The 24201-nt window shown below is 50.1% G+C and overlaps 15 protein-coding genes across 15 annotated transcripts; 9 read left to right on the forward strand and 6 right to left on the reverse strand.

The window, feature by feature from the left end:
- Nucleotides 1-63: 63 nt before the first annotated feature.
- Nucleotides 64-556, reverse strand: N7477_006592 (uncharacterized protein; the record flags this gene model as incomplete). Its single annotated transcript, XM_056968255.1, has 3 exons — nt 64-288; nt 350-497; nt 546-556. 3 exons carry the CDS (start codon nt 554-556, stop codon nt 64-66), a joined length of 384 nt encoding a protein of 127 aa, XP_056821051.1.
- A 213-nt stretch (nt 557-769) lies between these two features.
- N7477_006593 (uncharacterized protein) lies at nt 770-949 on the forward strand (the record flags this gene model as incomplete). Its single annotated transcript, XM_056968256.1, has 1 exon — nt 770-949. One exon carries the CDS (start codon nt 770-772, stop codon nt 947-949), a length of 180 nt encoding a protein of 59 aa, XP_056821052.1.
- A 670-nt stretch (nt 950-1619) lies between these two features.
- N7477_006594 (uncharacterized protein) lies at nt 1620-2727 on the forward strand (the record flags this gene model as incomplete). Its single annotated transcript, XM_056968257.1, has 3 exons — nt 1620-1867; nt 2076-2183; nt 2238-2727. The coding sequence occupies 3 exons, from the start codon at nt 1620-1622 to the stop codon at nt 2725-2727; spliced, it is 846 nt and encodes a 281-aa protein (XP_056821053.1).
- Nucleotides 2728-3305: 578 nt separating this feature from the next.
- rgd1 (putative Rho GTPase activator (Rgd1)) lies at nt 3306-5632 on the reverse strand (the record flags this gene model as incomplete). Its single annotated transcript, XM_056968258.1, has 8 exons — nt 3306-3488; nt 3544-3638; nt 3688-3831; nt 3886-4354; nt 4406-4614; nt 4668-5274; nt 5334-5387; nt 5474-5632. The coding sequence occupies 8 exons, from the start codon at nt 5630-5632 to the stop codon at nt 3306-3308; spliced, it is 1920 nt and encodes a 639-aa protein (XP_056821054.1).
- Nucleotides 5633-7125: 1493 nt separating this feature from the next.
- On the reverse strand, nt 7126-7386 carry N7477_006596 (uncharacterized protein; the record flags this gene model as incomplete). Its single annotated transcript, XM_056968259.1, has 1 exon — nt 7126-7386. The coding sequence occupies one exon, from the start codon at nt 7384-7386 to the stop codon at nt 7126-7128; it is 261 nt and encodes an 86-aa protein (XP_056821055.1).
- A 658-nt stretch (nt 7387-8044) lies between these two features.
- On the forward strand, nt 8045-8388 carry N7477_006597 (uncharacterized protein; the record flags this gene model as incomplete). Its single annotated transcript, XM_056968260.1, has 2 exons — nt 8045-8059; nt 8155-8388. The coding sequence occupies 2 exons, from the start codon at nt 8045-8047 to the stop codon at nt 8386-8388; spliced, it is 249 nt and encodes an 82-aa protein (XP_056821056.1).
- A 938-nt stretch (nt 8389-9326) lies between these two features.
- On the forward strand, nt 9327-9726 carry N7477_006598 (uncharacterized protein; the record flags this gene model as incomplete). The annotated part of the gene is made up of 2 exons (XM_056968261.1): nt 9327-9341; nt 9490-9726. The coding sequence occupies 2 exons, from the start codon at nt 9327-9329 to the stop codon at nt 9724-9726; spliced, it is 252 nt and encodes an 83-aa protein (XP_056821057.1).
- Nucleotides 9727-10773: 1047 nt separating this feature from the next.
- N7477_006599 (putative quinol monooxygenase) lies at nt 10774-11256 on the forward strand (the record flags this gene model as incomplete). The annotated part of the gene is made up of 3 exons (XM_056968262.1): nt 10774-10830; nt 10882-10988; nt 11109-11256. 3 exons carry the CDS (start codon nt 10774-10776, stop codon nt 11254-11256), a joined length of 312 nt encoding a protein of 103 aa, XP_056821058.1.
- Nucleotides 11257-11704: 448 nt separating this feature from the next.
- racA (putative Rho GTPase Rac) lies at nt 11705-12679 on the forward strand (the record flags this gene model as incomplete). The annotated part of the gene is made up of 6 exons (XM_056968263.1): nt 11705-11737; nt 11835-11867; nt 11928-11986; nt 12069-12249; nt 12322-12554; nt 12616-12679. The coding sequence occupies 6 exons, from the start codon at nt 11705-11707 to the stop codon at nt 12677-12679; spliced, it is 603 nt and encodes a 200-aa protein (XP_056821059.1).
- A 528-nt stretch (nt 12680-13207) lies between these two features.
- Nucleotides 13208-14352, reverse strand: N7477_006601 (RNA-binding protein; the record flags this gene model as incomplete). The annotated part of the gene is made up of 3 exons (XM_056968264.1): nt 13208-13439; nt 13499-13727; nt 13791-14352. 3 exons carry the CDS (start codon nt 14350-14352, stop codon nt 13208-13210), a joined length of 1023 nt encoding a protein of 340 aa, XP_056821060.1.
- Nucleotides 14353-14861: 509 nt separating this feature from the next.
- On the reverse strand, nt 14862-15952 carry N7477_006602 (uncharacterized protein; the record flags this gene model as incomplete). The annotated part of the gene is made up of 5 exons (XM_056968265.1): nt 14862-15043; nt 15102-15154; nt 15220-15318; nt 15387-15564; nt 15622-15952. The coding sequence occupies 5 exons, from the start codon at nt 15950-15952 to the stop codon at nt 14862-14864; spliced, it is 843 nt and encodes a 280-aa protein (XP_056821061.1).
- Nucleotides 15953-16247: 295 nt separating this feature from the next.
- Nucleotides 16248-17876, forward strand: N7477_006603 (uncharacterized protein; the record flags this gene model as incomplete). Its single annotated transcript, XM_056968266.1, has 5 exons — nt 16248-16295; nt 16396-16645; nt 16720-17134; nt 17196-17726; nt 17777-17876. 5 exons carry the CDS (start codon nt 16248-16250, stop codon nt 17874-17876), a joined length of 1344 nt encoding a protein of 447 aa, XP_056821062.1.
- A 403-nt stretch (nt 17877-18279) lies between these two features.
- N7477_006604 (cytochrome oxidase assembly protein SHY1) lies at nt 18280-19131 on the reverse strand (the record flags this gene model as incomplete). The annotated part of the gene is made up of 2 exons (XM_056968267.1): nt 18280-18800; nt 18894-19131. 2 exons carry the CDS (start codon nt 19129-19131, stop codon nt 18280-18282), a joined length of 759 nt encoding a protein of 252 aa, XP_056821063.1.
- A 201-nt stretch (nt 19132-19332) lies between these two features.
- Nucleotides 19333-20865, forward strand: N7477_006605 (uncharacterized protein; the record flags this gene model as incomplete). Its single annotated transcript, XM_056968268.1, has 7 exons — nt 19333-19411; nt 19468-19520; nt 19582-19700; nt 19756-20257; nt 20310-20480; nt 20506-20766; nt 20824-20865. 7 exons carry the CDS (start codon nt 19333-19335, stop codon nt 20863-20865), a joined length of 1227 nt encoding a protein of 408 aa, XP_056821064.1.
- Nucleotides 20866-21089: 224 nt separating this feature from the next.
- Nucleotides 21090-23748, forward strand: N7477_006606 (uncharacterized protein; the record flags this gene model as incomplete). Its single annotated transcript, XM_056968269.1, has 6 exons — nt 21090-21141; nt 21260-21324; nt 21577-21587; nt 21647-22117; nt 22588-22931; nt 23282-23748. Coding segments are annotated over 6 exons (1410 nt in total), but the record flags the coding sequence as incomplete, so codon positions are not given.
- Nucleotides 23749-24201: the final 453 nt, after the last annotated feature.

The following is a 24201-nucleotide window of genomic DNA, read 5'->3' on the forward strand; positions in this document are numbered from 1 at the left end:
ATGAAATACAGTAGAGATGTCGAGTTGCAGAAAATAAGCTACAATTCCCCAGCGAGGCGATCATCAGCGATGCGCATACGCAGGAAAAATTGCAACCGCCCAGTCCCATAGCTTGCGGGTAATTACGAAGACGGGGACCTCAGGTTCGTTTTCACGAGTTAGGTGGAGTTGGAGGAGAAGTGAGGACATGCTTAGGAAACTGGCGGCGGAGACGACTAGGAGGGATGCTGCTGTTTCTCGTTTGATTTTGGCATGGTTTTGGGTGGCGTGGTAGACGAATGTTAAGGACTGATAAGTGTGTAAGTAATGAGTCGTGGAAGAGAGTGGTTCATGTGTATCTGCAACTCACGGTGGTGATGGATATCCAGGCGGGGAGAAGAAGTCGGGGATCAGAAGATGCGCCGGATAAGTAGAGAACCCAAGATGTGATATATGCAATTAGGCCATTTGTCGTCAAAAGTCGAATGACAACGGCGGGCGGGGTGTAATTTAGAAGCCTAGGAAGGTTAGCGATTGAGATTGGATTTGGAAAAGGGAAAACAAACCATCGAGACATCATACAATCAGCAAAGAAATAGGAAAGATATGCGGATGCGCAGCACTAAGAAAAGGGTCAGCATGCAACCAACGATCAAGCTGCACGGACATATCGAGAAATCCACGCAGCATCACACCCGAGCAAGGTGTACATACCCACATAATAGCCAATGCCACTTCAGTAACCCTGAACCTCCTTTCAACATCCCACTCCTGCCCTACACTCCCTACAATGGCTGCCGCCCAACCCTCTCGTCCCATCCCCGGCCGAATATGCAACAACTCAGCCAAGAAGGTGAACGCACATCTCAAGCCCCACCAAGCCGCAGGCAGCGTGCTCAATGCCCTACAGACCAAAAGGGGTATATACCACCGGCGGTCTACCCCCAAGATAACAGCCACTCGTGGATGAAGCGGTGAGGAACCAGCCTGGCCAGCATCGCTGCCGAGTGGGGTGTGAGATGTTGAGGAGGTCGGGGAGGGCGGGATGGCAGCTATCTGTTCGGAAGCCACCTCTTTGGCAGATTGACCCACCGGTATAGGTACCGGAGGCTGGAGTAGCTCCGGTGGTACACTCGGCCTTGAAGTCAAGTCAGGCTCGCTAGGCGCAGCGGCGGGGGGAGAGTAGGGCGGAGGAGAGGCATTGCGTTGAGGAGCCAGCCTTTAAACACAAACACGGCAAATACGGCCGCCGCGCAACGATCGGGAAAGGTTGTATGGAGGGTCGCTGTCCCTCTCGAAGAGTCTTGCGGGGAAAAAAGCGACACTATTTGTTCAGAAACTAGGGTGTCGGGCTGGTCACGAGTCCCCTGTAATCGAGAAATTGCAAAGTGGGAAATGGAACCCCGTTGAAACCCTGCAGGGTGCTACTGCGAGTGGCGCAGTCGTTCCAAATACCGATTAAGCACTGACCGTGTGAAAAAAAAAAGAGACAAGAGTGGAGAGGCAGGAAAACGTCAGAGACGCGCGCTATGGCCGAGCTCCATACATGGAAATCGCGGAGGATGTGCACGTGACCTGCGGAATTTATCGTTGTTCTCCGACTCGCGGCGGAACACATCCACCGAGAGTCGCAGCTCGCTATGGCGTCTTCACTACGACTGCCCGCGGGCAGCTTCGCTTCTAGCGCACGTCCGACTACCATGATATCCCAGTACGGTCCGGTATCGCACATCCGGTCCTTCTCGCAGGTGCCTCAACGACTGGCGTCGATCCGGTCCCAGAACTTTAACGCGAAGAACCAGGCCCAGCCCTCGCTGAAGTCCCGCCATAGGGACGCAATGCAGGGTGTTCAACAGCCTCCCGAGGCACCATATTTACCGGCACATTTGTGCGCCCTTTGTGGCGCAATACGCCCTCGGTCTTCACACACCCGAAAGAAGCCTGGACGGTGCAATACACTTGGGCTAAGTCCAAGATTATGGATTTTGGATCGTATGTGATATTCCTCTCCTCAACAATGGACAGCTTGAGGCAATCTTTCCTCGACGACCGCGGATCGAAAGGATTCAATGGCAATGCAGCTAACTTCGTCGCAGGTTGTTGATCTATCGCTGGCAGCTGAAGTTGACCGATACTCTCTTGTGGGGAAAGCGCCGACAAATTGTACGTCAATTGCATGAAGATATGTACACTGCTTTTGCGAAGTGAGTTTCTCGGCCCCAAGGCTTCCTCCGATTCACGGCTGACATTAATTTTAGTGGCGATAAGAACGCCTTAAAAGCCCTTTGTGTCCCCAGTTTCGCCGACAAGCTCATTGCTCAAATCGATAGCCGCCCAGCAGGTCAAAAGATCACTTGGACCCTGAACTCCTGGCTCCGCCGCCCGGACACCCTCTTCCGGGGTATTCGCATCCTCTCAGACCGCGCAACCCAATTCCCAGAAATCTCCAGCGCCGGTGTCCGCCAAATCGTCTTTTGCATGACATCTCGCCAGACAATGAGCAAGTCTAGACGCGTCGGCTTCGGCAAAGCGGCTAAAGTCTTTGAAGAGCCAAAGAAGGTTCAGGACTGCCGTGAATACATTACCATCCAGCAGATTACATTCCGCGGAAAGCCTGGTGGATGGCGGATTTGGGGCCATGCCAAACCGACCACCATTGAAGACATCAACACCGATCCTTACTTCCGGCCTACAGCGAGCTTGAAGGAGCGTCTGGATGGCATCATGTCCCAATCTGGCCTCAAATAAACGGCTGCAATCCCGAGACTGAAGTCGAAGGAATGTATATCTAAAGGAGTCTGCCATGGCTCGCTGGCACTGAATTCTTCTTTTGCTTGCTTCAAGATCAATTGCCCTCACTCTCTTCTCTCCAAAAGGTCTCAGCTATACTTTTGTCTTTTTATCTACGATTTTGTCAAGCCAGTTCAATGTTGTATAGAGCATCTACCATTCCATGTACCATAGCAAATAAGCCCACAATTTTCAATGCTCCTGCTGATACGATAATCAAAGTTATCACACTATACGTGCACTGGTATTTAGATCTGCCAAGTAAGGAACGAATATCAAGTGGATGTCACTAAGGATATTTTCAAGAAACAATCATGTATATGTACAATAAACATTAGGCATGTAAACAAAAATCATTTTGGGAAAGAAAAAGAAAACAACACGCGGGAACCGGGGGCACATAGTGCCATAAAACATCAACCAGGAGGAACAAAACCATTACTAGGTGGTCTCACTGTGTGACCCAGGGATATGAAAACAAGAAAGAAGCAAGGAAAGCATTTCGTAAGGGAGTCAGTTGTCGAGGGACTGATTGACTAGTCATCGTCGAAGATCTGGAAGGTGTTGTTGAGGATCGTTTCAATCACGCGCACTTGCCAGCCTGCGTCGGCGATGTTGCCTCCGGAGTTGGCGCCCATCAGGGTTGGACCGAAGCAGATGGCTAGGTTGCCGGCGTTCATACGGTTCTCCGTGTAGTGTTCTTGGATCTTATTGAGGTGCTGTCATGCTGTTAGTGCACTTTGTTTCCCTTTTAGAGTGGGAAGGGGTAGTTACGAGAATAATGGCACGGAGAGTGGCGTAGTGGGCGTCAGGTAAGCTGTTGATGAGGGCATGCAGCGAGTCACGACGTTGGATATCATCATCAATTCCTGGAATGATCAGCTTTGGAATCAGATGAACAATGAAGTCAAGACTTACGGGCAGCTTCGATGAATTGAGTGTAGTACTGCGAAGTAAAGAGAGGATCGGGCAAATCCCTGAAGAATTGCTTCACCAGTCCGGCGACACTGTTGACATCGTGATAGAAATTTTCTGGGTTGGTAAAGTCGACTTGTGACGAGTCTTGTTCAGGAGATTAGTGTTTGGTCCATCTGTAAGATAGGATCGTGAGCTTACCATTGTCGAACACGGCCTTCATGTGGCTGATGTGGTTGGCGCTGCCGGATAGTCGATAGATACCCTCCATGTTCATACCAAATAGCTCAACGGCCTGGAAACACTGGTACACAAGGAACGGCACTGCAGTTCCATCTCGGGCATACAGTTCCTCCAAAGGCACTCCGAACACCGGCTTCAAGGGAGGCAAAGATCCCTTCTCCATTGGAGGAGGACCGGGTATAGGCACGGCAGCCGTGGAAGGAGGCTCGCTTGCCGGAGGCGCTGAGGGTTGGTAAGGAAGCTGAACCGACGGATTTGCCGAACTGGGATCTGCAGATCCAGGATACGGCGTGGGATTGTGTTGGTTGGTGGGTTGAAGTGGTTGAGCGGGCGAGGCAACGCTCGTGGTCGAGAAAGAAGGGGGAATCGTGGACTGTCGCTTGTTCGCGGTGCTTGGTTGGGAAGAAGCAGGAGCTCCGCCGAGGGTCTAGTATCCAGTCAGCAACTAAAGTAAATTAAATAGAGGCGTTCAACGTACTGGGTGACGCTCATATTGGACCTGTTCCGAGGTCACAGCACCCGGGTTTCCTTCGTGGCTCAAGATGTAATCGTGCAGGTCTTTCTGGTTGTCGACCTGGCGCACAACCTCCGCGAGGCTTTTAGGTGCGAACGCTCCGGTCTCAGCACCAGCCTTCAGAGGGCTAATGCAAAGACCCTGGCTGAGCAACAACTTCTCGCTGAAAGTAGCTATATATAGTCAGACACCGTCGTTTGTCCCAATTGATTGCACGATTGCTTACCGAACTTCTGCTGCTGTAGAGTCAGGCCCGAATCGCACTCCGCAATCAACAATTGCAGGTTATGCACGGCCTGAGGCCGGTGAGTCGACACCAATTCCTGACGAGCAGTCTGAGCCGCCTGAACCTTGGCCTGATAATCACTATCCGCATTCTGAACCTTGCGCAAGAGGTCCTCCTCATGTTGAGCCGCCGACTTGTGACCCTTCAGACCAAACTTGCCGCCCGTCTTGTCGCCCGTGCGGACACGATCATACTGTTCGGCAAACGAGTCATACTTGGCCTTTGCCTTCTCTGCCTGAGCCTCAGCATCAATGACCTTCTTCTCCGCCGCCAATCCAGTTTGCTTCCACTGCTTGCGACCGCGTTCTATGTTGGATGAGAGTTCGTGCAGATCATCGGACATCTGCTGAAGAGAGACAGAGAATTGGAGACCATGATCAGCCATGCGCTCCTGTAGCCGGTGAATCTCCTTATAGCTGGAGCTGTACGTTCCCTGGCGGTTCTCGCTGCGGTTCGCGGCGTCATTCACGGCCTTGGACAGCTTCCGAAGCCCCTGAGCATGCTCCTCCTCTAAAGCTCCTCTCTTCTTTAGGAAGGTCGAGAAATCCTATGCGTAGACGTCAGCGCATACTTGTTGCCGAACGAATGGTTGCGGTAGGGGCTCACCCTCGCGGAAGCCACGCTCTGCTTCAACCGAGTGAGGAGAGTAGTAATTCCGATCTGCAAGCGACACGATCCTCGTTAGCACGGACTTTGCACGGACAGAATGCGCGGATCCCAGGCTGGCGCTTCTTGCGACGACTGACCTCGGAGTGCGTAACCTTGTCCAGGCGAGCCTTCAGCTCGTCGGGGATGGCCGTTTGGTCAACGGCGCCCGAGTGGGCCGACTCGCGACCGGAGCTCGATGGGGGCGCATCGGACAGATTGGGCAGAGCGGTTGGCTCTGGTAGTGCTGAGTCGGACATTGTCACAGAGCCAGCAATTCCGCGAAAGAGCGTACGTGAGTGAAAAGAAGGGGAAGTCGGGGGAAGGAGCTATTATTATCGATGACACCGGAAACCGATCGCTTGGCGGTGGGGAGCGGGCTAGTTGGCGATCAATGAGGTCAGTCCACGGAATCGTGCTAAAATGTGGGAGCCTGCACTGGTTCGACGAGGTTGTGGCGCCAGGGGCAACGCAACGCTGAGCCACGAATGCGTTTGGCAGTGTCCATGAAGTTGGTCAATACTTGCCGTTTACGTTCTTCCACACTTTAGGCGCCGACTTATATGGTCCACGTGTCCAGCTTCTTAGAATTACCATATTCACAAATCACATTGAGCGGCCCAATCCTTCGAAGACAGGACAAAGACCAAAGATCGGCGTGTGAACCTCCATGGGGCGCGGTTATCTCTTCGAACCCTCATGAGATGTGACACCTTGAAGTAAATTGAATCAAGTTGAGTTAGCATAGAGCTATCAGCATGCTCGCTGGAGTCTCTCGAAGGCGTATCACTTGGTTTCATGCATTATAGAGGCGGTAAGGCATCCCTATTTACATTGAAGAAGCCAGGATCCATGGAAAACAAGTCCAGCCCAATGATAAGGCTTTTGTAAAATTTCTCATTTATATCCTTCCGAACAGACAAGACAGCATGTTGATAGGCTCTCGCTAGATCAATGATCATAGTCTGGCCCTCAGAATCTGTGTCCCCATCAGCACGGTTAAGCCCCCGCACAAGCTCATCATAAATGCCTCTCATCCTCCTGTGAAACTTTCCACAGCGCTCCAATGACCGCGCCAGCACCGGCAAAGTGAAACGCTGCTGTGAGACCTAACAAATCGTTTACCGCGGAGATACGCGGCCTGTTCGGCAGCCCATAGATAGAACGATGCTTGGCTGCTTGAACTGGATACCGGAGAAGATTTTATTTAGACTGAGGTCGTCTGCTTTTTGGTCACTCAGATTGAGACATTGATGGGATCCGTCGGTAAAGTCGGGAGCGTCAGTAAAGTCAGAATGGCCTTGAATGTGCACCACATTTGAGACTGCACATTGGGAGTGGAAGAGGCCTTTGCGGTCAGTCGTAAAGTTTGAAGTCTCCATACATGTGTAATTTGGAATTCTCTCGGTCATTGTAGACAGACGTTCCAAGATGGCTTGCAGAAATTGGGGCAGGTCGGCCGGCAAGGTATTGAACACAGTCGCGTGGAAGGGAGAGTCGGCATCTTTCGACACAGTGATGGGGGCTGTCAGAGCCCCACGACAAAGACGCAGTAGTGAGAGACTTTGAATTTAGACGATTGGATTGCGCTGTATCAAAGGGATCCCATCAAACGTGATAGCGCGAAGAGGGAGACGGTGGAGCTGGCCCGTAGGACAGAAAACAAGTGTGTCCCCAGGCTTGGTCAACTGCTTCAACTGTTTACTAGGGGCCATAACATGTTCAAGTCCCTTCTTGCATCTGTATGAGCGAGTTAATACTCGTTCCGCGTGGGATCTGCAAAATCATCGACACTGAGACACTCATTGATCCATTTTTCCACGTCTGCTTCCTTGAAGTGACCTATGGCACTGGGGGTGATAAGCGATCCCGGCTGATACACTACCATCAATATATCGTATAGATCGTATGAATCCGGTGCTAGCTTAACCCATTCGACTATGACCACAGAGGGACCCAGCTCTCGTCGAAGTTGAACGAGCTCATTGACGCTCATTGGGCGACCTTTGCGCATGTCCAGGAATGACTTCACAGATACATCTCTATTGCGAAGAATATCGGTTGTCGCTTTAATCTCCTCCCGCAGAGTAATCTTTTTTAATGGCTGCTTGTAGCAATGCTCGCGAGGAGAGAGTTCAATCTCTCCCAGTCAGCAGTCATGTTCACATTCTCGCGAATGGTTTGGAGAACGGTCAGAGATGGCTCCTGCTTCAATCCGAGGGATTCAAGTAGCATCCTTGATTTGCATCTTTAAGTCCAGAGTTATAAATCGCTGTTTATTTGCCACAACTTCTTCTGCTCATCGTATAGGGCTTTCTTGTTTGAGGTGTAGTATAACTTGATTGACTCAACCCACGCCATCAATGCATTCTGGTATAGCTGTGACAGCACGAGTAACTTTGAAAGGGCTTCCTTGGCTGGAAAGTTTTGGATGCACTCAGAGCTGCATGTTCGAGACGAAGATCAATGCTCAGCTCATTTATTGCGGTCCAGCGTTGGGTCGCATCCCATGGCTCAAGAGTGCCGAAAATTTTGGACCTCTTCCACGCTGCGTGTCCCAAGGCATTTTGTGTATAATAAGCTACAATTTTGTTGATCCTACCACTGGACTTGGCTTCTCGGATCAATGGGGAAGAACAAGACCTGTCATTGTCCCAGGTAGGCGGAGATCAATGGCTCAATCAGAGGTATGACCTCTTCTGGGGTACAGTGGACTCTGGCACAGAATGCTTTACGCAAAACTGGTATTGTTCCTCAGTTTCCAATTCCCATCGTTTTGCAGTATACTCCCGGACGACCGTTCGCGGCTCGAGTAACAGTCAAGGCTGAGGTGGAATGGGGGTTTGAAGCGATCGTTGCGGGCAAATTAGACCATCCGATTAAATTTGATCCGGGTAGACTGGGCGAGTCTGGCGGTAACATGGAGCTGAATGTGGATATGACTAGGCCCTGTAACATTGAAGGTTACGAAGGACGTATGGTAGTCAAGGGAAGTGGTCTTGACTCGGGGAAGTAGGCACAGTCTAGGCTTCTGCCTTGGCCTGCCCGGTCTATAATTCTCATTCATGGATAGCCCTCTCTGTTGAAGCTTCCTTTCTGAACTCCTTGGGAGCCCGATTGGTTGAAACTGACTAAGAAGATTCAGAGCAACTACATGGAAGGATTGGTGAGAACATGGAATGCTGCACCCGATTGAGAGCCTCAGAGGTTTCCCCAAGCCACAAATATAATTGAATCGGTCTCTAGATCTGTCCAATTTGCGGGCTGGTTGGATTCCTCAAAAGTAGTGCTTTTCCACACTATGGTCATATTCCAAGATTGATCGATAAAGTGCTAAAAGTGATCATATTGATTAGTCTACTCAATTATTAGTAGATCCTACAGAGGTCTTTACATAAATATACCTAAATTGATCACATAGAATATTAGCCCGCTTCCGTGGCCTTATTGCGGAGGGCCCTGTTTAACCCCTCACAGAGGACGCCTACATGTACCCACAGGTTCAATACTGGTCATTATTGTGATCACGTTGAGCAGCTTCTTCGACATATTAGCTATCAAGGAATGATTGCGATTGGAAGCGGCTGCAATTCTCCGATCGGGTCTTGAAATTGATTTTTTTTTCCCTGTTTCCTTGTTTGATTTATTTGTTTACTTGTCGATTTCTGGATGGATTTGCCCGGAAGAGCGGGAAGCCTCGCCAGGAGCGGAACCTGGACTTCTAATTCCTCTATTCCGTGCGCAATTCTGCAGCTTCGCTGTTAAATTGTGAGGTGGAACTGGAAGAGTTTGGCTCTCTCTATCGCAGAGACAGTAGAAAACGTTATTCACTTCCGCCTCGGGTTTAGCCCTGGGCACCCCGTATAGCAACATATCTATAAAGCGAGCTGTATCGGGTTAGTGAATTCTACTACTTTTATTATCACTCACTCGTTGTTCTTTTCCCAGGTGATAATGGCAGGGACTGAGGTAATGGCTGGTTTCACAGAGCTCGAGAGATGGCGACAAAAATAAATCCTGGATTGCTTGCACGCTGGTAATAAGCTGGGCAGGGAAGAAAACCCAGTTCCCACAGGTATGAGATTCTAGCGATGATATCTTGCGTCTTCGATCCTAGAGAGGCAAGTTGGACAGCAATCCTGGTCAGGTCGTCGTATTGAGCGGCGGATCTGAAGGGTACCCTGCGGCTGTGCTTCGGCTGGTTGACACCACCATTCTCAACATCTTCAGATATTGCTTATCTTACCATTTTGACTATGTCTCAGAAGAGGTCATTAAGGCCATTGGCGGTGCTTTTAAAGAGACAAATAAGGAGGTTGCTAAGCACAGTGGTGCGGACACCAGTACTCTGTAATGGCTTTTACGAGTATTAATCAACTTATTTGCACGCAACTCATAGCAGTGGTTCCGCCGCTGAGAATACCCTTGTTCATAAGCTAGATAAGCACAAGCACGACGCCAAGTCTGAGGCCCACGAACAGCAGATTTGTTTGAAAAGGCATCGAAAGCCAATCTTGTCATGTAAACCATACTTTGTCGAATCATTAAGAACAATGTTGAAGCGTTGCCCGCACGTAAGCTTCATCTCTAAGCTCTTTACTCAGTCATCTCGATATATGTTAGTATGCATGGCATCAAAAGCCATAGCCTCTTGATCAGCATCTAGTAGCCTCGTCGTATATGAGTGAAGGACCGGCAGCGACATGACAAGCGGTACATTCTGCAGGACCGGATTTATTCGCTCCAAGTGGACAAGTTGATGGAAGAGATTAAAAAAGGTTCTGTAGGCATAAAATACCCAGAAAGTTGTCGAGAAAAAACCGAAATATCAAGCGTATCGACCCATTTGGACATCTTTTTGGGGTATCACATAGTCGACACGCTTAGAGGGTAGGTCAAATGATCATGCTCTATTAGTATGCACTCCCATTCCACTTGTCATAGTAGGTTCCTTCACCCTCAAGACGTTATCTAAAAGACTGCAGAGACCGAATGGGACAGGAAACTAAGGTACTCAGATTGTCAACACAGTGTTGGTATTGATCTCAAGCTCTAGAATCTTTGGACTGAGAACGTATCATGAGACGTGATAAAATTGAAAGAAGCTGAAGAAGATTTGTATGACAGGGCATTTGAATGGGGACGTAAAGCACGAGACGATCCGGAGAAATCGGAGCTGATCGACTGTATCAGGCCCCACATTGCATGTCCCGAGGTTCAACTGGAGATACTCTCGGCTTGAAATATGGCATCTCTGTTAACCGACCGCTTTACAACTTCCAATCGAGCATTCTCCGAATCTCTTTTTTTATAAGCTCTCTAATTTTGCCAGTCAGTATTCTTCGGTTTTCTGCACCGCGGCTGCGCTACTCCCGCCCCTACTAATAACCCGACGCAGGCCATGTCCGAACTCAACGTCGCTGCGGTGCTTACACCCAAGCCCGAGAAATTCGACGAGGTTCGTATGATCGTCTATAATCAGCGTTTTCTGTACTGATTCACCATCCAGGTCGCCGCCCTTGTCACCGAAGTCACCAAGCAGGTGCAAGAAAATGAGCCGAACACTCTGCTCTACTACGCATTCCAGGACAAGACCGAGATCATCATTGTTGAAAGGTTAGTCAGTGATCCTAGCGGGTTACGATGGCGAAGACATTCACCATGGCCCCTAGCCCGTGCCTCGGCAGTAAAGGCCCAATGAGGAAATGGTAGCATTGAGGACTAACACCCAGACAGATACAAGGACCAGCGGGCGGTCCAGGCGCACACCAAGGCCCCCTATTTCCGCGACTTCGCCGCCAAGCTCCCGGGACTATTGGCGAAGCCGTGGGAGCTGCGCGCGGGTGGATTCCTGAACGGTGCGCGGGGAGTGTCGCGCCTGTAGAGCACTCATCACGGCGGCACAGGATGTTGTAGGATCAGATATAAATAGAGGGACAGACGTGATTTGGTGCCGTTGCGCCTTGACTCGCCCGTGACAGATTTCTCATGCGATTGGTGCAGAGCTACTGCGCCGTGGTCACCAAACAGGAACGCGACATGGTCATGGATTGGGGGAGGCTGGGAAATTTCGTATGTAAATAGGAGTAGATGATATGGCGCCGCAACGAGTAAGAGATCAATAAAAGGATGTGGGGAACGAAGACAGTTCCCAAGAGTTGATCCGCTCGCCTCTCTTGACCTCCACCTTGCAACGCCCCTCCTTTTTTCGAGATCTTCCATTCTCCACCTTCCTCCCCTCTTTCTTATTTTCTCCCCTGAAGCTCGGTTTTGTTCATCTGTGACTCCTTTTACATCGTCGCCCCTTTTTTGGTGTATATACTTTCGCAACCATGGCGACGGGTCCGGCTACTCAATCGCTCAAGGTACGCTGCTCGTTCAAGCTACGAGCTACCAGCTACCAGCTACGAGCCGCAAGCGACAAGCTCCATTTCGAACGCGCCGGCTAATTGAAGATCACAGTGCGTGGTGACAGGTGACGGTGCAGTGGGCAAAGTCAGTACAGACGACTCCAATTAACAGATGAACGAGAAATTGACCATCCCCGACTTCTAGACATGTCTTCTGATCTCTTACACAACAAATGCATTCCCTGGGGAGTACATCCCGACCGTGTACGTGCCCATGCAATCCAACAAAAGCGCTCCCGACTCCGAAATAAAAGATGCCAGCAATGCTAACAACCAGCCTCCGCAGCTTCGATAACTACACCGCTAGCGTGATGGTCGACGGTCGACCGATCAGCCTGGGTCTGCGGGATACAGCCGGACAAGAAGATTACGATCGCCTGCGCCCACTTTCATATCCCCAAACCGACGTATTCCTCATCTGTTTCTCGATCGTCAGCCCCCCGTCCTTCGATAACGTGAAAGCCAAGGTCAGCCCACACCCCGGTCTCTCGGACCACTCGGCCCCCCCCAACTCAAAGCTGACATCTGTTTCCAATTAGTGGTTCCCTGAAATTGAACACCACGCCCCCAACGTCCCCATCATCTTGGTTGGCACCAAGCTCGATCTCCGCGACGATCGCCAAACGGTTGAAACCCTTCGATCGCGGAAGATGGAGCCCGTCTCGTACGAACAGGCGCTAGCTGTTGCTAAGGAAATTCGCGCACATAAGTACCTCGAATGCTCTGCACTCACGCAACGCAACCTGAAGAGTGTCTTCGACGAAGCTATCCGGTACGTTATATCGAAGTTGTTCCGGAACTCGGAATTCCCGATGCTAATGCTGGTGATACAGGGCTGTTCTGAGCCCCCGCCCCACTGCCAAGTCTGGGAAGAGGAGCAAATGCTTGATCTTGTAAGGGTCACGGCGCATGTCTCTTTCCCTCTTCTTCTCGTATGCTATAATGAATAATTCATAGTTAATACGGCGTCCCGGTAGCCAGAGGCTTCATGGGCCTCATCTTGATGAATCCATTGACTCGGTTTTTTTTTTTGGCTGGGAAGCTTGTCTGTTTTGGCTTGATAGAATTAGCTAGTTTGAATTCTTGTTGATTATTTGGTTGCTCCCTTGTGTGTCCCTTGGTTTGGCTCTAAAGTCTACCTAGGTAAGTAGAGCCTGTAGCTACCTATGATTGGCGAGTCAATGCTATGTCCTCAATACTGCATGGACATCGCGGTGAATGGTTTTCAAGAAACGTGAAATGTTCATTCAAATGGCCCGATGGCCCATCTATGCACAGAAGACAGGAAAGTGGTATCCTCTATCAAATCATCACAAAACATGACTTTTGCCCTTTGTCCAGGATGTACAGTTACAAAAGAAAGAAAGATCGGGTCTATCCAATAGACCGAGAAGTATCGACTCCGCAGCGATTCAAGCAAGGCATTTAGTTCATCACACGCGGCCTGCGGCTAGGGTGAATGCCCGCCCACTTGTCATCCTCGGGGACGGCAACGGCATTGACTCCAGTGGGACCCTCAGCGGCGGGAGCCTTTTCGTGCTTTCGCTTATCCTTGTTGATCTTTTTAGCGTCACGCGAGCGCTCCTCGTTGAGCTTCTCGTTCTTGGCTCTGATCTTCTCTCTGCGGTGCTCGGAGTTACCGCCGCCGCCACCAGCACTGTGTTCATGTAAGTCAACGGTCATTGCATAACGTGCACGGGATTGGGGGGTACTCACGTCAGCTCAACGTTCATGCGACGAGGCGGGTACTTGCCATCATCAAAGGTGGAGTGGTGGTAGAGCTTGAGGCAGGTCTTCATTCGGTCATAGTTGTCGAATTCGATGAATGCGAAGCCGCGGCACTTCTTAGGAGCCTCGGGCTTGGTCGCGACCCGGATTGAGGCGGGAGGGTTCTTCTCGAAGTGCTTTGTGAGGGACTCAAGGTTTGCGGAGTAAGGCAGGTTGCCTGTAGGTGTCACTGTTAGTGATCGCTTTCAATTGTGGCTTTTTGAGCGGAATGAGTCCCTACCGACGAAGCAGATGAAGCGGGAGCTCTTCTTGTCCACGCCTTCTTCAGTACCTTCAGCAGTCTCTTCGGTTGCCTTTTCGGTGTCCGCGGACTCTTCGGTGGCTTCCTTGGAGGCCTTAGCCTTCTTGTCTTTCTTTTCCTTCTTTTCCTTCTTGTCCTTTTTGGAGATCTTCTCCTTCATGGCTTTGTCGCCCTCGGTGTCTATCGTGAACAGAGGAGTCTCCTCAACATCTTGACTGGCTTCGGCTTCGGCCTTATTCTCCTTCTTTTCTTTCTTGTCCTTCTTCTCCTTCTTCTCCTTCTTCTCCTTCTTCTCCTTCTTCTCCTTCTTCTCCTTCTTCTCCTTCTTCTCCTTCTTCTCCTTCTTCTCTTTCTTTTCCTTCTTCTCGATCACCTCCTCCTGCGCGAGAGCAACCTCGACAGGCGCGACCTCGGCCTCTTTCTCGGCCTTCCGATTTTCCTTCTTTTCCTTCTTCTCCTTCTTCTCCTTCTTCAGCTTTTTGCCCTCGGGAGCAATGGGCTCAGTCGGGTCCTCGACGACCTTGCGCTTCTTGTCGCCCATGTCGAGTTTTTGTTGTGATGTGAGGATTAAAGTGAGTCAGAAGTGGTCGATATCAAAGACTTCTCTTTGAAATAAATAGCGCCGGAAGAACTAAATTGTTGGGGTGGAAGAGAAGTGTTGTGAAAAAGATGCGCAAGTCTTAGTTCCGAAAAAATTGGGCGGAGACGCAGAGAAATTCGGTTTTTGCCGGGCGCTCGAGGCGGTGAGTTTCGTGTCGCCCGTCTACCTGATTGGGCAGTTAGATATCATAACTAAATCTTACTTGTTAGCGCCAAGGTAATGCAGTGAAGGATTGAGATTGTATTTGGAACAGCAGAGAGCAACCCAATATGCTTAAACAGACGGTTCATCCAAGGCACACATTTCGACCCACTACACATCATTACAAATTGTCTCAAATGTAGGTGAACTCACATCCACAGGTCAACTTGGAGTACATTAGGTTGGCTTCAAAGCAGATCAAGAACCTTTTGTACAAATTGAATTCTATAATTAGGTATGTAACGTAATCAGAAAATCAAGATCTGCAACTTCTTCTTCCCAGCGTCGTAGCGCTTACGCAGCTCTGGATGGGTGAGCAGCTTCAGAAGAGGCAAATGGGTCTCTTTCATATCGAAGATTCCACGCTGCTTCTGATCAATATGTGATCCATCGATGACGATGCGCTCCAGTTCATTCAGCTTGAGAGTTCCTAGACAAGGGTCTTGATTAGCAGATCTTTTGGAGAAATATATCGAAGCAGTGCCTACCAGACTCGATCAAATCATAAATTCTGGCCGGAGTACCAGCACCAATTCCCATACTGCACAAATAAGTCAGCATCATGTGTATATTGCTGTCAGAATATTGTCGAAGAATTGATCATACCGTGCACGTTCCAGGAACTGCTTGGCTTCCTCGAGCTTGATGTGCTTTGCAAATAATTTTCCTACAATTGCCTCCTTGGTTGAGAAGCTCCGAAGCGACCTGTTAAGTCAAGTTCTTAGCTTATATGCCCACAACAAGGACCAGGTAACTAATAATCATTGTCTTACCGGACAACATCCGCAGCTCTAAGTCCAGCGCCAGCCACAACCAAAGTATGAGGGGTACCCTTCTGCTCAGAAGCCTTTGACAAATCCGCACCCTTAGGACTGAATGCTTTGAGGAAGTCTGGGAGCTTGTCCAATTGTCTGGTCTCCGTGAAGGACGATGTGTCGAGGAAAGCGTAGTCTGCAACCCGTTAGTGCTCAACAATCATCCCGAGCATTCTAGCATGAAATTCCGTACCTGGAACAGACAAATCGTTCAACTCCACCGCTGACAATTCCTTATCTGCCTTCTTCGCTCGTTGAACAAAGTAATCAGCCAACAAACGTCCATCCATCTTTCCAATTGACTGGTCAATGCCGTCTTGGCGGTCTTGCATTCTCGCATCATGCTCAGCCTGCTGCTTCTTGCTCTTCTTCTGCTTGCGCTTCTTCTTGCTAGGTTGATCTGCGGAAGCCGTAGCTTCAGGCGCTGTTTCGGGCTTGTCCTGTTTCGTAGATTCGTCGGCTTGTCTCTTGCGCTTCTTGTCGAGCTTGTTCGCAAGTCCCTTTTGGGAAGGTGCGTCAACCATACTGAATGTCTCTGGCAATACTCGGATCGAGAAATTTCGAGCTTAATGGACAAATGCGACGAGGCGAAAGTCGAGCGTCGCAGAAAAAGTCTGGAAAACGGCGGCTGAGTCAGCGGGTCTTATCGATAACTGGAACCAACCACGCGCAGGCCCGCAATGTTATTCGGAGACGCGCTTCGCAAACATTCGTTCCAACACTGGACCTTCCACATTTCGATTAATTTTGGATGATCCAAGTGCACGTCTATCTTTCGAGTCTGATGCTATAGCTACAGCTCGTATTTGAGCTCACGAAATGTCTACCCCGAGAGCGCGTGACCGCCGGTCACTGCGCAATTCGGATGTCGGGACAAGTACTCCATCTGGAGAAACAACATCCACAGGAGGAAGTAACTCAATGCGGAGCGCTCTCCAATAACCCTACTGATCATCTTCATTTGCAGCTCCAACGCCTTCCAAGTCATACGCGCTACCCACTTACGCCGAGTAGACTCGTCACCACCACGACCCCATCTGGCCAACGTTCAGCTTCGAGGTTCACGCCCCGGGCGAGAGCATCAGCCGCCCCGTCAACGCCATATGGGCTTCGCGCTCGACAGCAGCGAGCTGCAAATACCCCAGGTCGCGATCGCCGCCGAAGCGGTCGCATACAGCGGGAGACTACATTTGACATACTCAGAAACCTTGGGAAAGGTAAAATCAAGCCAGGCCTATTCCGGGAATATGACTCTTAAAGCTGAAGTGAAGCTAATGTTGAAATCGTGTAGCACTGGCTCCCGTCTCAAGACCTATACAATCCTCACCCCAGGATGCGCCGCAGCCCGCGGAGAATGATCCTATAGACGAATTCGAGGAGTTAGACAACGAGCCGGAAAACACGCCACCGCGACTTTCTCTGCCGATCCAGGGGTCGGAGGAAGGAAGTGATGACCCGACTCCGCCGCCGCGAATGTCGGCTGCCTTTGACGATGATATCACCTACCGATCCGTCGAATACCCGATGAGAGAGACGAGTATAAAAGACCAGCAACGATTATCAATGTACAGTCAAGCTGGGAGATTGAGTGAGAATTTCCGAGGTCATTTAGACAGCGATTCTGATGCGGGCGAACAAACGGGACTTTTCGGCGGCGATGAGGCAGCTGACAATACGATATTCAGTGGAGGCGACTTCGATCAAGGGTGGGTAATCAAGATATCGGGTATGGCTATGGTACAAAGTGGGCTAATATAATACACATAGTGGAGAAACGGAGAACCTGGACCGCTTTGTTTTCGATATTCCATCTCCAGATGCGGGTGCATTTGAAGATCCCATGGATGAACAAGTCGGCGAAGCTGAGGGATTCGAGTTGACCACAGGCGACATACAGCCACTTCCTGGAACACCACCATCAGACAATGACGATGATGTTGCTGGCGGATTTGGATTTGGCCTCGACTTAGCTCCACTGGCGTCCCCGAGCCAAAGCCCGGGAATTGTTGGAGGAGGCCTGCGGGATGAGGGTGCTCCGGTGCAGACCAAGCAAAAGAAGCTTTCCAGACACGGAATTCCGGTTCCAAACATGCCCGCGGGAGTAGTCAAGAAGCTGGCCACTCGCTTCGCGCATACAAAAGGTGGATCAAAAGCGAAGATCAACAAGGCTGCAATGGCTGCAATCGAACAGGCGTCTTCATGGTACTTCGAACAGGTCAGCCAGGATTTGGCTGCTTATTCAAAGCACGCTGGACGCAAAACTATTGACGAGAGCGACGTCTCAACGCTCATGAGAAGGTTAGTTCTGCTGCATGTACATTCATGGAACGGTTTGCTGACTACCACAGGCAACGGCACATCAACAGTACGACAACAATGTTTTCCCTGGCTCAGAAGCATTTGCCCAAGGAGCTTCAGCAGGATATGAGACTGGCTATGCCTCCGTGAATGATCTGAACGACAATCGAATCAACCAAACAAAACTCCAAACATCCAAGAAAAATGCACAAACGAAGTGGCTTGAAGCCCGACTACCAGTTGCGATTCTGGCGGACCCGGCGCATGGCCTCGCTGCTTGGCTTCTTCCGCACCACCATCCACAGCATGATCGACGTGGCCAAGGATAGGCCGTACCTAGGTGGAACATGAGCGAATGGTTCACATTTCCGGGGGTCACGACTGGCACAAGGAGGCCGACTCGGCCCATGAGCCCATCGGGAGGAACTTACCAGGTGAAGATGTATTGTGCGTGGTTGTTCCTCAAGTTGACCTCGGCCGCACGACCAATGGGGAATACCCTTCGCCTCGCGATTATATGACTCAACAAGATCAGGCACTGCGAGGGAATAAGTCAGCCGCGTCCAGACCCATATATCAGGCAATAGATCATACCCATAGTCTCCTCAATCCAAACAGGTTGACTTCCACTCAAGTCTGCCATCTGCTGAATGTCCGGGAAATAGAACTTGCCCTCCTCCGGTTTGTTATCCGGCGTGAACATATTCTTCTTCCATGGCTCCCGGAGCAGCCCCTCCACCGTAACAACCTCATTCTTGATACCCTCCGGTCGATCCTTCTGGTTTGCCAGCTTTCTAGAAATCCAGCCCCGGTTCACGAGAACCGTGCTCTGACCTTCGCGCTCAAGCGGAGTCACGACGAGGTATCCGTCCTCACCCTCGTTCATACGAGGTCCAACCAGCATCTCCTTATCGTGGCGAAGGGTGCCAGTGGCATAGACACGACGGTAATCGAATTCAGAGATAGCCTCAGGGTCGATTCGCGGCGGCAGGGGAAGTGGTGGTCTCGTCAAACGGTCTTCGAATTTGGCGATCATCTTTGTCTTCCGATCGAGACGCTGGACCTGCCAGGATCCTGAGGCCGAAGGCAATGATTGGGATCAGAGCTATTGAATTGCAGGTCAGTTGTAGTTTATCGGACGAGATAGTATATTGGGTAATCACGAACCAAGGATGATCAAACCAGGTCCATGCTTCTGGTTCACACGAACCAACTTAGCCGGGTGATCCACGCTGAAGGCATTCTGGTCAGTCAAGCGGCGTGACTGCGTGAACTGGCGCTTTTGTTGTAGCCGGCATCTGGAGCAGATGGAATCGAGGTTCTTCGGGTTCAAGGTTCGGACAGCGCGGAATGTCACAGACCACGCCTCTGATGTGCTTCTCAGGACTGAGAGAAGCGGCCGCATAGTGAATGGTGCTGTGAGGAGCTGTTTGGAGAAAAGTGTTGTTATGCGGCAGTTGGGATTTTGGGAGCGGACTCGCTCCGTAGGCGGTCACGCTCTTCCCCGAACTGTTTCTCCGCAGTATACGTCGCCTTCTGCTAACCACTGCTTTCTTTACTCTCACATTCGATCTGCTACCCTCTTGACGAGAATGCGATCGTAACGATGTTCTTTCAAGGATCTCTTCAGGATGGTATTGCCCTCGCTGTGCGAGAGGCCAAGGCTGTGGTGTGCTTTGTCCGAGGTCGGTGGTCTCCCCGCACCAAGTCAACGTGCCATCTAATCGAGTCCAATGTGCAGACGACGAGCAACTGAGCTCAACATGGGAGGAGGAGTATCTTACTGGTGATGAGGTATGTTTGTTTGCGATTGATCATCCGTTGTGATGACTGGGTAGTTGCTAATCGTCTGTAGGTTGCACCGGTCCTCGACGCCAAAGCGGTCATTTTGCGCCTGGCTGCTGGGACCCAAGAAGCCGGTTTCTTGACCACTTTCTGTCCCATAGCAAAGTTTCCGACGGTTGTTGTCATTAAGTCCGTCTCATGCTGGTTCGCCCGTGGGCTCTGAGCTGATTGTTTCACCTCGCAGGAATGGCACGCTGCAAGAGTACCTAACGCCCGAGGTTTCGAAAGACGAATTGAAGCGTCGCCTAATCGCAGTCTTGGAAGGTGGTCGAGACATCCTTAAAACTCAGCAGTCACAACAGAGCAGTCCTGTACCTACGAATAGCAACACTACAACCATGGCTAATTCAAATGCTGACGCGCCTGTGACATCCATTGCCTCCAATACCCCATCAAGACAACAAGCCCGTCATTGCCCAAGCGATTCCCAAATATTTGCCCAACACCCATCCCAAGCGAGCACAAGAATGAGCGGTCCCTCAGCACAGAAGCCTTCAGAGAAATCGGAACCGCTGAAGCAGCAGCCACTGAAAGATAGTCCGAGAGAGAAATCGAAGGGCAAGCAACCAGCGGCACCAGTACAGAAATCCCAAATGAAGGCAAATAAGAAGCCACCACCTGCAGTCGAAGAGCCAAAGCGACAGATACCAGTTCCTCGTGGACCTCCAAGCCAGTATCGACTCCAGGTGCGACTGTTTGACGGCCGCTCGATTCGACTCTAGCTTCACGCCCACACAGACTATCCGCGGTGATGTTCGTCCCTGGTTAGATGGAGAAATGGGGGATGACAACCGCCCATACAACCTCAAACACATCTTGACGCCTCTTCCAAATCGGACCCTCTCTGTTGCCGAGGAATCGCAGACACTGCAGGAATTGAGTCTGGGCTCTACTGCAACTCTCGTCATGGTTCCTGTGCAGACATACACGACAGCTTACGCGTCAGCTGGCTCATTGCCCGCGCGGGGGGATCTCTGCGGTGTATAATGTGGTATCAGGTGTTGCCAGTACCGCTACAGGTATTGTAGGCTCAATCCTTGGATACGGATCCAGTGCACCAGCGAGCGAGGTGCAACCTGCTCCTCCTCCGCCGGGTCAGCATGCTCAGCGACCACGCCCAACCGGAATGAATATTCGCACGCTGCGGGACCAGCAGACTGAACGGGGCGATAGTCAGTTCTACAACGGAAACCAGGTATGTGGTTTTGGGTGGATCGCACAATTTCAATGCACTGACTGATGACATTCACAGTTGAACTTTGAACCACGGAACAAAGAGGACAAGGATAATTAGTTGGTTATTATATATTCCTATCGCTTCCAGCACACTCATTTGTGTAATTCGACGTTTTGTTGCAGCGTGCGATTGATACTCCAACAAGCAATGTACTTTATTGCATCAGAACCTTCAACATACATTGATATTAAGAAAGTGACATTGAAGCGAAATTGTAGATCTGATCCGATGATCATCACTAGCGCTAGTGGATCTGCGATCCCTTGACGGATGCTGTGAATGGAAACCGGACGAACGCCTTCCTTTTTGGTTCGGACCGGAAAGTCTTCACACGTAAGTGGGACCCGTTGGTAATCAACGGGTCTGGAGCCTCTTTGTACACTGGTACACTTTGACTCTTATTCTGACGATCGCACTCAGTATCCACATGGTACATTGCTCTCGATTCTAGCCTCCTTGGGTCTTCTAGATGCTTTTCTTATGTCGAACAACGCTAGTGACTCCGAGGCGCCTGCGGTACGTCCTTAGGCCCCGTTAGCCCGTTTTATGTGAGCAAAGCTAAACGAATTGGACAATGCAACTTATGTTATACAAGAAAGGTTTGATTCTCTATTAAATTAAGTCCGTTTCCGAATCAATAAGATCATTGACATCTTCCATAGACATTGACATCTTCCATAGATCAAGTGCGATCGACAGGACCCGTGTATGAATTGCACAGACGCCAGATCTGAATGTCATCGAAAGCGACCTAGACTAAGGCCTCAGAGAGACCCCAGGTAAGTTCTGACAGGATGTGTTTAATAAAGGTGAGAGGAAAGTGTTGACGAATATCAAGGCTCTTAAGCTTGGCAGACAGACTGTCCGAACTTGAGCGCACTGCCGCTTCTGTGCAGCAATGCCAGGGGTCAGTTCCAGCATTCAAAGCTGGCACCGAGAGTGACCAATATAGCACAACATCCTCTGCCAAGCAGAAGGAGGCTATTGCCAGAGACTCGTCTAATGCTGTCGGGCGTCCAGCCGTGTCGGAATCAGCGACTCCCGCTGCATTAAATCATCAGACCTCAGAGGCCAAAGTGTTTTTACAGCAAGAGCCCGAGTCAAACAAAGAGCTCTTTCAAGACAGGTACACCGTGCTGGAATCGGCACACCGTCTCGTTGATCAAATCTCCAGTACTGCAAACCTGCCGAGATCTGATCGATTTGATCGCGCTGGGCTCGATGTTGAGCCGTTGGCGGAGTTTCAACCCGAGCTATGCTATATGTTGACTATGGGTGAGTTGATATCTACTCCACAGAAGCAAAGTGGGTGAGAATTGCTCATTTCTAGGGCCGGGCATCAATTGTGGTGCTCCGAATCGGTCTCACTGGCCCGACCATATCTCCCCGCAGACATTGGAAAATATGTGTTTCGCTCTTGTGCAAGGATCGGAAGATGAAACTACTCTGATCCATTACCGAGTTGTGGTATAAACGAAAGCCGCCCTGATGGTTGCTAGGTTGGCTGAGGCTGAATTAGGTAAACGCATCCACCTTCAAGATCTCTTGCGGTCATCCAAAAAGCAATATGAGGCCACGGCACTTGCGGCACTGGCAAAGATCAATATGTTGACTGCCCCAAGCTTATCTCTGCTACAAGCGTTATTATCTGGGGTGCGTCTAGAACAATCACCGGATTGGAGAGGCCTATGAGTGCCAACGCTGATTTACCCAGGCAGCGCTCATGCAATCCCAGGGAGACATGTGCCAATGCTGGACACTAACTTCTTTTGCATCAAGGATCTTGGTTTCGCTCAACTACCATACGTGGGACGGTCTCAGTCCGTCTGGCAGTGCCGAATCTCAGATCCACGGAGTTATCTTCACATGTTATCAATTTGATAAGCATCTCAGCTCACTCCTTCTGCGGCCGCCGTCCCTCCCAGAATTAAAATTGAAACCAGCCGATCTAATCCATTTGGATCAGCATATTCCACTTAGTGCCATCATGAAAGCCGTTGTTGAGCTCGCACAGATCCAGGATGTTACGCTAAGCCTTGCTTTGAAGCCAGGATCGTCCAATGATACAGACCAACGCAATACCATCGATGAGCTTGTCCAAACCATGTTCAGAGTACCAGAAAGTATGTCTCTATCAAGATTGCTAACTCCCTGCAGCTAATGATTAAATATACAGCAACGGGTCAACCCATCTTTCAGTCATATGGAGTACGAATGGTCAGCTATTGACTTTCACTATTATACGATGATGACTACCATACTTCGCTCCACGCAGACTATTCGAGCTCCATTCGTTCAGAAGGAATATCTTCTGTATGCTAGGAAGGCACTTCGATCACTTCAACTGTTGCAGAAGAACTATTTTATTTCTGCCAATTCTTTTAAATATACCCAATTTACCTGACTTGGTGAGCCTCTTATTATACTTTATTTTTAGCTGATTGTTCTGACGTCCAGAGGACTATACTCATAGGCCCTCTGACGCCTTTCTTTGTTCTATTCTGCAACGTGGTTCAAACGTCCGACCCTGAAGATTATTCATTGATGTCTGCCAACACCGAAGCCCTTCTCCGCTTTGTGGATACACATCCTCCGACCGCCAAGTTGTACAAACTCTTCTCCACCTTCTTGCATCTTTGCAGTGCCCTTATCCGCAATCACCATCCAACGTGCTCGCCACAGCCTCTCTTCAGCACCTCATCTCCCGCGATGCCTACCGGCATTCTAAGTACCACACAACCCGACCAGGTGGGCATAGGGGCAGAAATCCATCCGCAGCATGATATTTCCGTTGCCCCAACGTTCGATCAAATCCAAGGGGGTGGGCCAGAGGGCCCAAATCTTGAAAATCTAGCCACCGGGGGTGCATGGAATAATGATATGTCTCGGGACTTGTTCTATTCCCAGCCATGGTTAGGATGGATGGAGTCAAATATCTAGTTTTTCCTGGACTTAGGCCATTTCATGTAAATAAATATCCACTACCTATCGTCTCTCTTCAATAGCCGACGGGTCGGTCTTCCAAATTCTATCGAATCCAGAGTATTCCCTCGATAAATGCTCTAGCTCGTCAATTTCAGAGCACAATGTCGGCCAACAGAATACGAGAATGGAAGCCTGATGGTGCTACCAGGCCTGCATGCATAATACGTGGAGCAGAGAACTAGTATTCATGCTCCCCTAAGTATCAGTCGTTGATTCCAAATGAAGTTGTGTACAAAATACAGGAAGCTGAGGACAAGAATTCCCTATGCCCTAAGTTTCATTCATTGCTAGCAACAACTCCCCCGCTCTTCTAGTTACTGTAGCAGCGAACAGATAGGAATCGGGATAGAGGACTTGAACACTACAGCCTTGCATGCATGGTACCAAAGACATACCCAGGGTCATTTC

Source organism: Penicillium maclennaniae (assembly GCF_028827695.1).
Source record: "Penicillium maclennaniae strain IBT 15551 chromosome Unknown utg000006l:1.0-2513246.0:1.0-2515036.0, whole genome shotgun sequence".
Lineage (NCBI taxonomy): Eukaryota > Fungi > Ascomycota > Eurotiomycetes > Eurotiales > Aspergillaceae > Penicillium > Penicillium maclennaniae.